General features: G+C 49.0%; 1 protein-coding gene across 1 annotated transcript in view; it reads right to left on the reverse strand.

Annotated features, from left to right (window-relative positions):
* ATRN (attractin) overlaps window positions 1-16,602 on the reverse strand; it is a 326,993-nt gene that overhangs the window by 62,841 nt on the left and 247,550 nt on the right. Inside the window, exons 25-26 of the mRNA XM_063925340.1 lie at window positions 7,302-7,363; window positions 7,019-7,097 (exon numbers count right to left, since the gene is read on the reverse strand). Of these exons, the coding sequence (XP_063781410.1) occupies window positions 7,019-7,097; window positions 7,302-7,363 (141 nt within the window). The remainder of the gene's footprint in view (window positions 1-7,018; window positions 7,098-7,301; window positions 7,364-16,602) is intronic.

Raw genomic sequence — 16,602 nt, forward strand, 5'->3', positions numbered from 1 at the left:
TTTATACGACAGCCATAAAGGGCATTGAATAGGAAGGCACCCTTAAATAAATCCTAATAATTATCAGCGTACGGCAGAGACTCCGGAGACCGTTCATCAGGGCACAGACAGAAGACGGGACTCACTCAGACTTATTGTGTTTCTTTGTTACAGATTGTGAATGGATAGAAGGCGATATGCAGAGGGTCCGGGGCAGTGCAGCAGGATAACGGGTGGGGCACCGGGTCAGAGGGACCAGCAGGTGCGCAGGAGGCGGTTCTCCTGTCACTGCGTATAGACTCAGATTTATAGTGAAAGGGGACCAGACTTTCGATAAGAACGATGTGTGAGGCTGTGACACCGACCGTAGCCCTAGAGACGTGGCCCTTCTAAAACGCCTGCAATCAGGGACACAAGCCCACGGACATCCCTGTATCTCCTATCCATCTAACTCTGTGGAATATATTTACTAAAGGTCGCTTTAGTTTTAACATCGGTTTTACCATCCACCTATTTACTAAGGTCCAAGCCAAAGAAAAACAGACCAAATACAGTAGCTCTCTTATTATCAATGTTTCTTTAGTTAAGAGAGCCCTATATTGAGCAGCGACTGGTACTGCTGGAAGCTGGAGTCCTATACTGGGCAGTGACTGGTACTGCAGGAAGCTGGAGTCCTATACTGAGCAGCGACTGGTACTGCTGGAAGCTGGAGTCCTATACTGGGCAGTGACTGTCACTGCTGGAAGCTGGAGTCCTATACTGGGCAGTGACTGGTACTGCAGGAAGCTGGAGTCCTATACTGGGCAGTGACTGGTAATGCTGGAAGCTGGAGTCCTATACTGGATAGAGACTGGTACTGCTGGAAGCTGGAGTCCTATACTGGATACAGACTGGCACTGCTGGAAGCTGGAGTCCTATACTGGATACAGACTGGCACTGCTGGAAGCTGGAGTCCTATACTGGGCAGTGACTGGTACTGCTGGAAGCTGGAGCCCTATACTGAGCAGCGACTGGTACTGCTGGAAGCTGGAGTCCTATACTGGGCAGTGACTGGCACTGCTGGAAGCTGGAGTCCTATACTGGGCAGCGACTGGTACTGCTGGAAGCTGGAGTCCTATACTGGGCAGTGACTGGCGCTACTGGAAGCTGGAGTCCTATACTGGGCAGTGACTGGCACTGCTGGAAGCTGGAGTCCTATACTGGGCAGTGACTGGCGCTACTGGAAGCTGGAGTCCTATACTGGGCAGTGACTGGCACTGCTGGAAGCTGGAGTCCTATACTGGGCAGTGACTGGCACTGCTGGAAGCTGGAGTCCTATACTGGGCAGTGACTGGCACTGCTGGAAGCTGGAGTCCTATACTGGGCAGTGACTGGCACTGCTGGAAGCTGGCATCCTATACTGGGCAGTGACTGGCACTGCAGGAAGCTGGAGTCCTATACTGGGCAGTGACTGGCACTGCTGGAAGCTGGAGTCCTATACTGGGCAGTGACTGGCACTACTGAAAGCTGGAGTCCTATACTGGGCAGCGACTGGTACTGCTGGAAGCTGGAGTCCTATACTGGGCAGTGACTGGCGCTACTGGAAGCTGGAGTCCTATACTGGGCAGTGACTGGCACTGCTGGAAGCTGGAGTCCTATACTGGGCAGCGACTGGTACTGCTGGAAGCTGGCATCGTATACTGGGCAGTGACTGGCACTGCTGGAAGCTGGAGTCCTATACTGGATAGAGACTGGTACTGCAGGAAGCTGGCATCCTATACTGGGCAATGACTGGTACTGCAGGAAGCTGGAGTCCTATACTGGGCAGTGACTGGCACTGCTGGAAGCTGGGGTCCTATACTGGGCAGTGACTGGCACTACTGGAAGCTGGAGTCCTATACTGGGCAGTGACTGGCACTGCTGGAAGCTGGAGTCCTATACTGGGCAGTGACTGGTACTGCTGGAAGCTGGAGTCCCATACTGGGCAGTGACTGGTACTGCTGGAAGCTGGAGTCCTATACTGGGCAGTGACTGGTACTGCTGGAAACTGGGGCGCCCTGGGACTGGGAACAGGAATATCACACAGAAAAGACAGTGACAGTCACACAGCACAATTAGTAGATAGATAGTACTGGGCTTGGGAGTTCCAGGAGAACAACAAAGTATTGTTACTACACAGCCTCATCAGGGCCAGATTAAGGTGTGTAGGGGCCCCAGGGCAACTAACTTGTGGGGCCCCTACCAATAAAACTGTCACTATGATACACTGGTGACGTTAATAAAAAGTACTGTACTGTATAATGTGTAAATACTCAAAGCACCACTAGTGTGTTAAATAAACTTACTGCCCCAAGTTCACATTATGCCACAGTGCCCCCATGATTGTAATATGGCCGTGTGTGTGGAGCTCCCGGACAACCACACCAGCCGCCCTATTTAATCCAGCATGGAGTATCACCCTCTTTATGCAATAAAAAGCATAACTAATTAGAAAAACAGAAGAAAAAAAAATATTATTCCCAGCATTGCAGGAATAACACAAGTTCTGCATGCCAGACAGCAGGATTACCTGAGGACAGCTGTATGGAACTAGCTTACTGTGGAAGGTTTATGGGCAGAAACCCATCCAGAGAATGTATTATGCTGCACAATACTGATTATTTTCCTGGACAATCTCAGCTAGGGGCATTTATAAAGCTGTATATGATTAATATAAATGACCACCCTCTAGAGGCAAGGCAGCGCGCGCACACATAGGCCCAGATTTCTCAGCCAATCAGCTTCTGTCATTTTTATAACCCAGCCTGTGGCACGGCAGTTAGGAGCTGATTGGTTGGTAATTTATCTCTCTCCAAGGTTTGATAAATCCGGTGCATTCATGTATGCATGATCACCCACTCACTATATCGCACAAGTTGTGCTATTATTAAATTAAATATAGAGTGTTACTGAGCATGTAAACAGGGCCGGTTCCGGGGCTTCTTGCGCCCTGGGCGGCATTAGGGGGCGTGGTTTCATATAGGGGGCGTGGTCAGTTACGCCCCCTGTACTGTAGTAGGATGTGCGGTGCGCGATGACATCATCGTACACCGCACAGCAAAGGTCCTCTCCACGAAGGAAAACTAGACGCTAAGCGTCAACGCGCACCGCACATCATTACAGTTAAGGTCCTCTCCAGGAAGAGAAACTTGACGCGTAGCGTCTAGTTTCCCTTCACAGCGGGCAGCCCACGAAAGGAAACTAGACGCGTAGTTTCCCTTCACAGCGGGCAGCGGGGGGCACCACAGCAGCAGCGGATCTTGCCATGGTGCGGCGCCCTCCGGATGAGCTGATTGGTTGGTAACTTATCACTCTCCAAGGTCTGATAAATCCGGTGTATTCATGTATGCATTATCACCCACTCACTATATCGCACAAGTTGTGCTATTATTAAATTAAATATAGAGTGTTACTGAGCATGTAAACAGGGCCGGTTCCGGGGCTTCTTGCGCCCTGGGCGGCATTAGGGGGTGTGGCTTCATACAGGGGGCGTGGTCAGTTACGCCCCCTGTACTGTAGTAGGATGTGCGGTGCGTGATGACGTCATCGCGCACCGCATAGAAAAGGTCCTCTCCACGAAGGAAAACTAGACGCTACGCGTCAACGCGCACCGCACATCATTACAGTTAAGGTCCTCTCCAGGAAGGGAAACTAGACGCGTAGCGTCTAGTTTCCCTTCACAGCAGCAGCGGATCTTGACATGGTGCGGCGCCCTCCGGAAGGCGGCGCCCCGGGCAAAAGTCCTGCTTGCCCGTGGCAAGATCCGCTACTGCATGTAAAGCACAAACACAACACCTGAACCAGACTTTGTTACAAAAAAATCAGACATACAGGACACTTCCAATCCTGTAATAATATCTAGACAGCTACAAAAATTATAGAAAATCCTAGGGCGGTCCCTGGGGTACAAGACGGGAAGCAGATCTTGATGTGAGTGGCTGGGATAGAGCCCTGTAATTGTCTATATACATGCACGGTCACATTCACACCCAGGGACAGAAGCAGCTGCTTCCTGCAAGACACGCTCATTACTGCGCACACCACTTGACCTGTTACACAGGCTGTAATGGGGCCACTGTGACAGCGTGGGAGAGAGCGGCCGGCACTCTGGTGCCATAAACAGAGCAGGGAGCCAAATCTCCTTTCGTGCAGACAGAAAGCAAGCAGGACGCAAGACAGGACAGCCTGGTGTCATCATAGAGCATGACCGCTATCCTCTGTAATCGCAGTAACTGCTTATATATCCCTGGACTGCGGACAAGCCATAGGCTACACTATGCATTTCCACACCGTGTCCACATCATCACTGTCCAGCTGAATAAAACATCCGTTTCCATTAAATCCTGATAAGCGATCTATCTTTTTAGACCAATTCAGGTTGAGTATCCCTTATCCAAAATGCTTGGGACCAGAGGTATTTTGGATATGGGATTTTTCTGTATTCTGGAATAATTGCATACCATAATGAGATATCATGGAGATGGGACCTAAGTCTAAGCACTTAATGCATTTATGTTCCATATACACCTTATACACACAGCCTGAAGGTCATGTAATACAATATTTTTAATAACTTTGTGCATTAAACAAAGTTTGTGTACATTGAGCCATCAGAAAACAAACGTTTCACTATCTCACTCAAAAAATTCCGTATTTTGGAATATTAGGATATGGGATACTCAACCTGTATAAAAATTGCAATCTGTGGTTAATAAGGACCTCAAAATCTCCATTATGCCTCATTTCATCAAGTAAAACCTTTAATATTTGCTAGCTTTGAACACACAGTGTTGCATGAATAGGCAGATGCAGACTGTCTCTGATCACAGATATACAGGAGGATACAGGGCTAATCGCTGTACCAGGGAACGGATTCCTGTCCTGCGTAGATCTGTGTAAGGGTACTGCAATGTATGACTGAACTGAACTGTGACCGAACGCACCCTCGCTGCCTACGCCCAGCGATCAGTAACCGCCTGTTACTGACTCCACCCACTGCGCAGTGGGCTGCTATGCATTGCCACCACGTTTCTGCTCAAGCTCCTACCACTGACACCTGAATACCGTTTGCTGCTGCATATGCGTAGACACGCTGCTGCCACACCCTGGTAGAGGGCGGAGATTGGATACACTGGCCTCGCTCCCTTTTTAAGTTTCACAGACCTCCTTTTATCTCACGCCAATACACAATACCAACAAGGGGTAGTTCTGCCCTGTCTTCTTTATCCAACCACCACGAGGGCATGCGCTGTCCAAGCACGTCTAACATTGGTGGTCATTCCGAGTTGTTCGCTCGTTGCCGATTTTCGCTATGCTGCGATTTGTTGCTAAATGCGCATGCGCATGGTACGCAGAGCGCATGCGCTAAGTTATTTAACTAAAAACGTAGCAGATTTGCTGTGAATCCTGCAGCGCTTTTCAGTCGCACTGCTGATCGGTGAATGATTGACAGGAAAGGGGTGTTTCTGGGTGGTAACTGAGCGTTTTCCGGGAGTGTGCTAAAAAACGCAGGCGTGTCAGGGAAAAACGTGGGACTGGCTGGAGAAACGGGGGAGTGGCTGGCCGATTGCAGGGTGTGTTTGTGACATCAAACCAGGAACTAAACGGCCTGAGCTGATCGCAATCTGTGAGTAGGTCTGGAGCTAATCAGAAACTGCAAAGAATTATTTAGTAGCAATTCTGCTAATCTTTCATTCGCTATTCTGCTAAGCTAACATACACTCCCAGAGGGCGGCGGCCTAGCGTGTGCAATGCTGCTAAAAGCAGCTAGCGAGCTAACAACTCGGAATGAGGGCCATTGTCCCCTACGGACAGTGGGGAGTGGTTACTCATCTGTGCCCTGCACCAGGCACTTCCACGGTGCACACACCCAGGCGCTGCAGCATCCGTGCCCTGCACCAGGCACTCCACGGTGCACACACCCAGGCGCTGCAGCATCCGTGCCCTGCACCAGGCACTTCCACGGTGCACATACCCAGGCACTGCAGCATCTGTGCCCTGTACCAGGCACTTCCACGGTGCACACACCCAGGCACTGCAGCATCTGTGCCCTGTACCAGGCACTTCCACGGTGCACACACCCAGGCGCTGCAGCATCTGTGCCCTGTACCAGGCACTTCCACGGTGCACATACCCAGGCGCTGCAGCACGGCTGTAGTGCCTCATAACACAATATACTTTAATACATGTGAACCTTTGATTCTATTCACTGCCCAGCGCTCAGCACTAGGCTCCCAATAGCCTTGCAGTCTGGGACTGTTGGGGGTTCTCCACTGACACTTCCCCCGGTAAAGAGCAAGTCACCGGGATTACTGCACTACAGTGACGGGACACTCCGGTGCCTGTCTGTGACCAGCAGCCGGCATGGACATGCTCTCCTAGTCCCCAATGTACTGTCACAAGCCATAGTGCTGGGTGCTCGGCTCTCCCCGAGTGCAGCAGGTGGCTGCTCCTAGCGTTGCAGCCTGGGACTGAACTCCCAGCTGCAGCAGCACCTTAACCAACGCATGGCCGCACTGGCAGCCGGCTATCTCTGTCCTCCGTGTGCGCTAATCACAGGCGCGCCGGGGGTTAACAAGCATCACTGCCGCCGGAGCTGAGCTGGCCGCGGCATATCCAACAATATTTTACAATACGTATTTACACACTCGAGGCGCCGATAATACATTTTTAAATTAGCGCCCAGAACCGCTAGGGCTTTTAAATATTGTGCCGCAGCATTAGTGTTAACCCCCTCGGCGGCCGCCATTGAAAACTCTATACATAAAGTTTTCAATTTACTTAATGCCTTTTAGAATGCCTTAGGATACAACTAGGTAGCTACTGGTGACAGAGCGCTGGAATAATAATGTATATACTGCATCAGCAATGGCTGCTCTAACCCTGTGTACTCTCTGATGCACTGTCAAAAATATAAAGTTAGTTAATTAAGCCTACAGCCACCATAGCTCCAGGGTAAGTATACAGTACATACGCTGATCTAGGTTGGTCATCTAAACACGGACATGTAAAAGTAACTCACCTCTCTTCTCCTTGACGCCCAACAGCTCTGTTTAATTTTCCAAACGACGGCAGCAACGAGAAGCAGAGAGAGGAAACAACTGCAAAAGGATGAAAAGAAATACATGTTAGAAACATACAGAGCCCAAATCCCATCTGGCAGTGGTAGTGTTTATAAGTCACCACAAGGTGGCAGCAAAGGGCTGAGAGTGAAGGAGACCTAACTATAAACACTGTGTGTGTGGCTATTGGAGGGGATAGGGGGAGCACAGATGCCAATACACCCAAGAATCTGCCCAGCATACCTGAAGAATGTGACAAAGAACTGCACCAAGTCCATAAAGTTGCTGTGCTGAGAAAAGGCGATCTGCAAGAGAAGACGGCACACATAATGAATACACCACTCAGCACAGAGCAGCCTCAGTGCAAACATTCAACTAATAACAGATCCATGTGCAGATGCAGCAGGCTTGGGTGCATCAAACTCACCCATAATGCCAGAAGTCAGCACAGACCGCCCGTCCGGCCCAAGCACAATACACCATTGAAGGATGGACCCTGCTCCGGTGGAACCACATCCCCACAACCCGTCTGGGGCAGGAAGACAGTGCAGGAATAGTGCAATGTAACCTGCTCCATCTGTACAATGTGATACTGACTTAGGCATTCTACTAAAGAACATTTTCAAAATGAGTCGGAGCAAAAAGGGCTTGCTCACCGAGCACCTGTGGACGGCCCGCACATCTGGTCATAACACATCTAGAAATGGGAATCCATTCATTACACTTCTGATGTGGAGCAATAGGACACTGTGTGCAGGCCCGGGCTGGCCAGTGCTATCAGACAGCGCAACTGTACAGAAAATGTAACTGAAGGAGATTTACAGGCATGACCTGGGAAAGTATGCCTTTTTTGCAGATGACACAAAGGTATGCAACAGGGTAGACACACCAGGTGGGGTACGACTAATGACCAAGGATCTAGGTCAGTGGTTCTCAAACTCGGTCCTCAGGACCCCACACAGTGCATGTTTTACAGGTCTCCTCACAGAATCGCAAGTGAAATAATTAGTTACACCTGTGGACCTTTTAAAATGTGTCAGTGAGCAATTAATACACCTGTGCACCTGCTGGGTTACCTGCAAAACATGCACTGTGTGTGCCCCCGAGGACCGAGTTTGAGAACCTCTGATCTAGGTACTGTAGACTAGAGGAATGGTCAAGAGTGTGGCAATTACCATTTAATGCCAAAAAATGCAAAATCACATCAGTATTAGTCAGTATTAATGGCACTATACTGGAAACTACTGAGGAGGAAAGGGATCTAGGAGTCACTATTTCAGGTGACATAAAGGCAGGTAAGCAATGTAACAAGGCAATGAGGAAGGCTAGTCAGATGCTTGTCTGCATTGGGAGAGGAATCAGCAGCAGGAGAAAATAAGTAATAATACCTCTATATACAGTGCATCCGGAAAGTATTCACAGCACTTCACTTTTTCCCACATTTTGTTATATTACAGCCTTATTCCAAAATGGAATAAATTAATTTTTCCCCTCAAAATTCTACACACAATACCCCAAATGACAACGTGAAAAAAGTTTTGAGATTTTGTAAATTTATATTAAAAAAAATAAAGACTAAGAAATCACATGTACATAAGTATTCACAGCCTTTGCTCAATACTTTGTTGATGCACCTTTGGCAGCAATTACAGCTGCAGGTCTTCTTGAATATGATGCCACAAGATTGGCACACCTATCTTTGGGCAGTTTTGCCCATTCCTCTTTGCAGCACCTCTCAAGCTCCATCAGGTTGGATGGGAAGCGTTAGTGCACAGCCATTTTCAGATTTCTCCAGAGATGTTCAATCACTCAAGGACATTCACAGAGTTGTCCTGAAGCCACTCCTTTGATATCTAGGCTGTGTGCTTAGGGTCATTGTCCTGCTGAAAGATGAACCGTTGCCCCAGTCTGAGGTCAAGAGCGCTCTGGAGCAGGTTTTCATCCAGGATGTCTCTGTACATTGCTGCATTCATCTTTCCCTCTATCCTGACTACTCTCCCTGTTCCTGCCGCTGAATAACACCCCTGCAGCATGATGCTGCCACCACCATGCTTCACTGTAGTGATGGCATTGGCCTGGTGATGAGCGGTGCCTGGTTTCCTCCAAACACGACGCCTAGCATTCACACCAAAAGTTCAATCATTGTCTCATCAGACCACAGAATTTTGTTTCTCATGGTCTGGTAGTCCTTCAGATGCATTTTGGCAAACTCCAGGCGGGCTGCCATGTGCTTTTTACTAAGGAGTGGCTTCCGTCTGGCCACTCTACCGTACAAGCCTGATTAGTGGATTGCTGCAGAGATGGTTGTCCTTCTGGAAGGTTCTCATCTCTCCACAGAGGAATGCTGTAGCTCTGACAGAGTGACTATCGGGATTCTTGGTCAACTCCCTGACTAGTGCCCTTCTCCCACGATCGCTCAGTTTAGACGGCCAGACAGCTCTAGGAAGAGTTCTGGTGGTTCCGAATTTCTTCCATTTACGGATGATGGAGGCCACTGTGCTCATTGGAACCTTCAAAGCAGCAGATATTGTTCTGTACCCTTGCCCAGATTTGTGCCTCGAGACAATCCTGTCTCTGAGGTCTACAGATAATTCCTTTGACTTCATGCTTGGTTTGTGCTCAGACATGCACCGTCAACTATGGGACCTTATGTGAGGAGACAGGTGTGTGCCTTTCCAAATCATGTCCAACCAACTGAATTTACAACAGGTACACTCCAATTAAGCTGTAGGAACAAGGATGCACCTGAGCTCAATTTTGAGCTTTATGGCAAAGGCTGTGAATGTACATGTGATTTCTTAGTTTTTTATTTTTAATAAATATGCAATAATCTCAAAAAAACTTTTCTCACATTGTCATTATGGGGGTATTGTGTGTAGAATTTTGAGAACAAAAATGAAATGATTACATTTTGGAATAAGTCTGTAACATAACAAAATGTGGAAAAAGTGAAGCGCTGTGAATACTTTTCAGATGCACTGTAGGTCACTGGTACAGCCTCATCTAGAATACTTTGTCCGTTCTGGAGGCCATATCTTCAAAAGGATATAAATACATTAGAGAGTGTACAAAGAAGGGCAGCTAAAATGGTGCATGGCCTACATCACAAAACATACCCAGAAAGACTAAGAAATCTCAATATGTAAAGTTTGGAGCAGAGAAGGGAAATGGGGGACATGATAGAAATTTTCACATATATCAACGGTTTTAACATAGTCCAGGAGGGGAACATTCTCTAAATGAAGAGAAGCAATAGGACACGAGGACATGCACTGAGACTGTAGGGGGGAGGTTCAGGGGAAATTTGAGGAAAAATTACTTCACAGAAAGGGTAGTGGACAAGTGGAAATGCCGCCCATTAGAAGTGGTAGAGGCTAAGACAGTAGGGTAACATAGACATGCATGAGATAGACAAAAGGATATCTTTACAAGAAATAAGGATCAGATAGGGTTTGCGGTAACAATATGGTAAAAAAGGGGCAAACTAGATTGGCCAAGTGGTTCTTATCTGGCGTCACATTCTATGTTTCTATGTGTTCTACTGTTCCATGTGTATGTGTGGTATGAAATCCATGACCACGTTGTGCAACTCCCAGGATAATAATAACAAAGTATACTAATGACAAATGGAAACAGGCACAAAATAATATAGTGCTCTCTCCTTATTCCCGCCGCTTTGCAATGTCCTGCTCACAGGACGCAGTCTGGATGTGAGCCACTAAGAGGCGCTGGAGACACAAGATGGTGCTGGGATAACGGTGACAGTGCTACTTGCAGCATTTTACTTGTGAGCAGGGAATAGGCACGCAAGGCAGAATCCTGGATAAGCAGCCCTCAGAGACCCGTTTTTGTGCATGGGCCTGGGAACTTATCCCGGATTCCATGGGCTGACAATGCATCATTTACTGCACTGTAAAAACGGGTTGTAACTGGATAGCCCGATTATACTATTTACCCATTTTTATGTGTGTTTATGCACTGTACATAAGGATATGACTGCACAAGACTAGGGCGTGGGACCAGGGCTGGAACAGGAGTGTCGACACCGCCAAAGTACAGGAGGGGGCATGTGTCTATGAACAGCAAAAATGGACTGTGAAAAGATGCTCAACGTAGCCGGCTGGAGGGTCTGACATGGGGGCGCTATAACCCTGGTGCAAGCTGCACAACGTAGCCGGCTGGAGGTCTGACATGGGGGCGCTATAACCCTGGTGCAAGCTGCACAACGTAGCCGGCTGGAGGGTCTGACATGGGGGTGCTATAACCAGAGGCGTAACTAGCACGGGGCGAGCAGGGCACGTGCCCTGGGTGCCGTGGCAGCCCCAGTAGAGGGGGGCGCCACCGGCACCTGCTCGCCCCATGCGACAGGGTTTCTGCACCGCCGGCGCTACCCGCGGCGCTCTCAGTCTCCCCCGGCTGCTGTGCCTGTCACACTGTACAGGCAGCGGCAGCTAGAAGCCTCCCCCTACAGTGTCCACTGTCCATAACGCGTACGCGCGTGGCTATGAGGGAGGAGAGAGCGCTGTGAGTTGATATTATATACTCTGCTATTATAGCATCACTTTCTTCTCCTAAACTTCTCCCCAGCTGGTGTAAGATCTGCAGAGCTAGGGCAGGTGGCAGAGGCACCTCTTATTGCTGCACCAGAGAACGATAGAAAGTTAGGCGGAGGCTCCAATTTATCTTTGTCAATAAAGTGAATGTTGTGATATCGCCCTGGGAGTAAAGGATAGGGATGATGTAAGTAAGGGGGTGGGGCAGTCTGTGTGTGTTTGATATTGACTTTACACCTATAGGGCGGGATGTGCTAATGCTTACCGCCACGGAAAGCATTAGTACCATTTCCCACAGAGGCCATTTACCGAAGAGGGATATGTATTAAACCACGGGCACTGAGATGCCCTTCTCACTCACCATCTAGCTGGGTGGCCGAGCCGGGCGGAAAGCCAGCAGCAGGGGCAGCATGTCGGATATCAGCAGCCAAAGGGTGCGGGCTGTAAGGCACGTGCGGAGCCCAAAGCCGGAGATCGGCAGCATGTTGATCGGCAACAAGCAGCTTCTGCGTTCAACATGCTGCCGATCTCCGGCTTTGGGCTACGCAGGGTTCGGGGGATGGGTGTCCTCTGCCAGTGTACTGCAGCTCCGGGGGTGCGGGCTCCGGAGGCTCTCAGCACTGTTGTATATCCAGCTGCCTCAAGTATGTACAGCCCGCTCCCTCTGCTGCTGATATCCGGCATGCTGCTGCTGCTGGCTGTCCCCCTGCCCGGCTCGGCCACACAGCTGTACGGTGAGAAGGGCATCTCAGTTCCCGAGGTTTAATACATATGCCTCAGTAAATTACCTCTGTGGTAAACGATACTAATGCTTACCGTTGCAGTAACAGCGGGGAGGACGGCGCACATCGAGATCCTGCAGCAGGAAAGAAGAACCCCCTTCGGAGCGCAGCAGACCACACTGAAAAGGGTGCATACCCGGTGCGGTGCTCTGCATCCCGGGTGGTACCGAAGATGTGGAGTGTCGGAGTTGGCAGAAGCGCCGCAGCTTGGGGTGAGAAACCGCTGCAGCCCTTCCGCTGCTAAACTCTGCAATTAGTCTATTAAGGGGGTAGTCTCCCCTCACCACAGGGCCCCGCAGGATTAGTTAATTAAGGGGGTAGGATCCCCTAACTCTATAATGTGAATTTCGGCTCACACTGTGTGCTATAATGTGAATTTCGGCTCGTACCGTGTGCTATAAATGTGAATTTTGGCTCGTACCGTGTGCTATTATATGAATTTCGGCTCGTACCGTGTGCTGTAATGTGAATTTTGGCTCATTCAGTGTGCTATAATGTGAATTTTGGCTTATTCAGTGTGCTGTAATGTGAATTTTGGCTCATTCAGTGTGCTATAATGTGAATTTTGGCTCATTCAGTGTGCTATAATGTGAATTTCGGCTCATTCAGTGTGCTATAATGTGAATTTTGGCTCATATCATGTGCTATAATGTGAATTTCGGCTCACACCGTGTGCTATAATGTGAATTTTGGCTCGTACCGTGTAATATAATGTGAATTTCGGCTCATACCGTGTGGGGTAATGTGAATATTGGCTCATACCGTGTGCTATAATGTGAATTTCAGCTCATTCAGTGTGCTATAATGTGAATTTCGGCTCATACCATGTGCTATAATGTTAAAGGGGCACCAGTACTAGATAGTATAAGGAGTCCTACTACACTGAAGGGCACGCCCCTTTTGAGTGACCACGCCCCCTTTTCCGGAGCACGCGCGCCTTTGGCACGCGCATAATTGCTATCTACACTTTTCATTCCCCCTTCAAAAATTCCACTTCGACCACTGCACCTACATCTATACATACACACCCTGACATCTTTATATACAGTGACACCGCTGGCGTGTGCATATACTTTCCTTTTGTTGTTTTTTGTTGGGGGTTTTTTTGTGTGTGTGTGTGTGTGTGGGGGGTTTGCATTATTGATCTTGCCCTGGGCTCCAAAAACCCTAGTTACGCCTCTGGCTGTAACCCTGGTGCAAGCTGCACAACAGAGCCGGCTGGAGGGTCTATCTTGGGAGCGCTATAACCCTGGTGCAAGCTGCACAATGTATCTGGATGGAGGGGTGTGACTTGGGGGCGCTATAACCCTGGTGCAAGCTGCACAATGTAGCCGACTGGAGGGGTCTGACTTGGGGGCGCCATAACCCCGGTGCAAGCTGCACAACGTAGCCGGCTGGAGGGGAGTGACTTGGGGGCACTATAACCCTGGTGCAAGCTACAAAACGTAGCCAGCTGGAGGATCTGACTTGGGGCTGCTATTATCCCGGGGCAAGAAATGTGCTAAATTACTCTGACATGCGGGGGGACGCCCAGCACAGGACTAGTCCGCCCCGCATGTCAGGTTCCCCCGCACGGGTACAAAAACATCACACGGCGGTGATGCTTTTGTACCCGGTGAGTAGCTGCTACTAGCCGCGGCCCGGATCGCAGCCGCTGCGGCCCACCCCCCTCCCCCAAAGGTTCGCACACGCCTCCGTTGTCTGGCCCGCGCCCCACCAATGGCATTTTAACGCTGTTGGCACGCCCCCTCCCGCCGCTCTACCGCTTCTGCCTATCAGGCAGAGGCGATCGCAGCCCTGAGATGCTTTTAGTATCTCACTGAACTCCTGGGGTGCGCACTCAATCCAGTCTGAATATGCGCCTATATACGGGTCTGTGCCATGACGTTTCACAAGAACTTTGGTCAAAGATCACAGTTCACAACCAGACAGATTGTGTCTACTCTACCTATGTACCGCACATCCGGAAACTTACTGCACACGCCTCGTATAGGTGAGGGACGGAGAACACATGTTGGCCATAGCAACCTATAAAATCCTGTCTATAATTTTCTAGGATGCATTAGAGAAACGATAGCTAGGGCCTGATAGGTTGCTAATACTACCCGTTAGGGTGTAAGACTGCCGTGCGGTGTATGAGGGATGGTAAAAATACTGAGGTGGATTCCACAAGAATTAGCTGTGTAAGTGTGCAGCGAGAGGCGCCATCTGCCCTTATATCAGCCACAGGAACCCTGCCTTCATTTGCTCCTAACACCTACACATAGCAGACAAAAAAGCGCCAGGTGTCACTCTCCCTGATGCTGAAACACTCTGTTACTGCTGTACGTGGTGCTCACAGAGATGTGTGGAAGCAGAATACAGTATTGCATGGTCCTGTAACCCAGGAAATCACTATTCATTATTTATAATTGCTCTGTAATGTGCACGTTGTGCATGTAAACTCCCCTTTATCTGATATGAGGGTGAGATCTGCCAGCAGGAATCCTCTATATTATTAAAAATACAAAGAAGAGATGAAGTAACTCAACTAATCTGATATAAAACATGTGGAACCACGAGTAAAACCTGCCGTGGACCAGGGCTGGACAAGGAAGGTGAGAGAGGATCCGTTGCTAGGTGATCGCTAATGCGTGTACAAGAAATGGTCCCCGTTCAGCCAGATCCACAAAGACCCTTTGTCCGTCTATGGAAGGACAGTGTGGGGAAGGCTGGCATACAAATTGCAGGCAGCATTTATGTTCCCTGCCGCTAGTCTCCAGCATGCACCCGAGTTGTGAATGAGTTAATGCTGTTAAATGAACACAAACAGTGCATTTTCTATTCACGTACGTACAGAACCATCCGGCCCTGTGCTGTGTTCAACATCACATATGATCTTTTCACCGCACCCCACAGCAATTACATTACCCTGCCTGGTACATCTTACATATTTGTTGGACGACTGAAGTACTAAAACAGACCTAACTTTTCTAAGTCACTCTTACAGGCGGTATAGAGCGCACTCAGTAGACACCAAAGGCAAGCGGTAGACACCAGCCATCTAAGAAGCTACAATATCGTACAACAGTCTGACAATAAGCATATGGGAACCCACCTGAGATGCTGCACTCCCGACACACACCACAGGAACATATTAGCGGTGCATGACCGGTGAGCAGCGGTGTTGCACACCTGCACTATAATTATATACACCTGGTTTATGGATGTGAACACATTACAAACAGAACATTCGTCTTTGAAAGACCATTCCCCGCTCTTGTGAAACGAATAATAATACGGCTACAGTTGGTTTGGAGGCGCCTTCTCTCTTACGCAAACATATGGGTGCGACCTCTTTATTACTTGTTTCTCACCGGTATCGATACCTCTGGAGTAACCAGAGCTGTGGGCAAACACCTGCCCTAGAAGATACATGGAACCTTCATACCAGTTAAGTCGGCTCATCCAAATGCTTGTGGAGGTTACCGAAAGAGACGTAACTGGAATTACCACTTGATCAATGTTATGGAAAGGACAACGGAACATACTGAACCCAAACTGAGATCTCTGGATCATAATCTGCTGCGCCGGTCTGGTTATAATTACAGTATAATTACAGCGTATCCTGTATGGACAGCGTAAGGGTGCGGGGCACCTGACACCTACACATGGGACAGGGCTATACGGTGGGCTGAGCCACAAGCTATGAGAGTAGTGCCTACAGTACTAGTGCTTAGTCATAATTTAACATCCATAACATAATAATATAGTTACGCCCAATGGGAGCCTGGGTGTAACGCAGTTATCTTACCATGGTGACTGAATGGGCTGAATACACTGATCACAGTCTGTAGTTCCATCATATGCATTTCTGCCATTGCACCCCTCTACAGGTATATATTTGCACCTTGTACAGGTTGGTGTAAGTGCAGGCTATCACTAGTAGCAGACCAAGCTATGTATACCCCTGCATGTGTAAGTGCTGCAGCACTGGGGAAACATTCATCAATTTACATCCAACCACATGGTATTCAGCCACCATCTTCCTGCACACCTGGGCTCCCCTCCTGAAGAAGGGGCAGCGGGGGCCACAGGACCAATCAGAAATGGCGACCACTCAACTTCACATTAAGCTCTACGTGTAAGTACTGCATGCAACTTGCAAAATTCCAGAAAGGTGTCCGGTGCGTTCAGGGTACACAGTCCGAGGCTGAAGATGATCTACTG

The sequence above is a fragment of the Pseudophryne corroboree genome, chromosome 1 (assembly GCF_028390025.1).
Source record: "Pseudophryne corroboree isolate aPseCor3 chromosome 1, aPseCor3.hap2, whole genome shotgun sequence".
NCBI lineage: Eukaryota > Metazoa > Chordata > Amphibia > Anura > Myobatrachidae > Pseudophryne > Pseudophryne corroboree.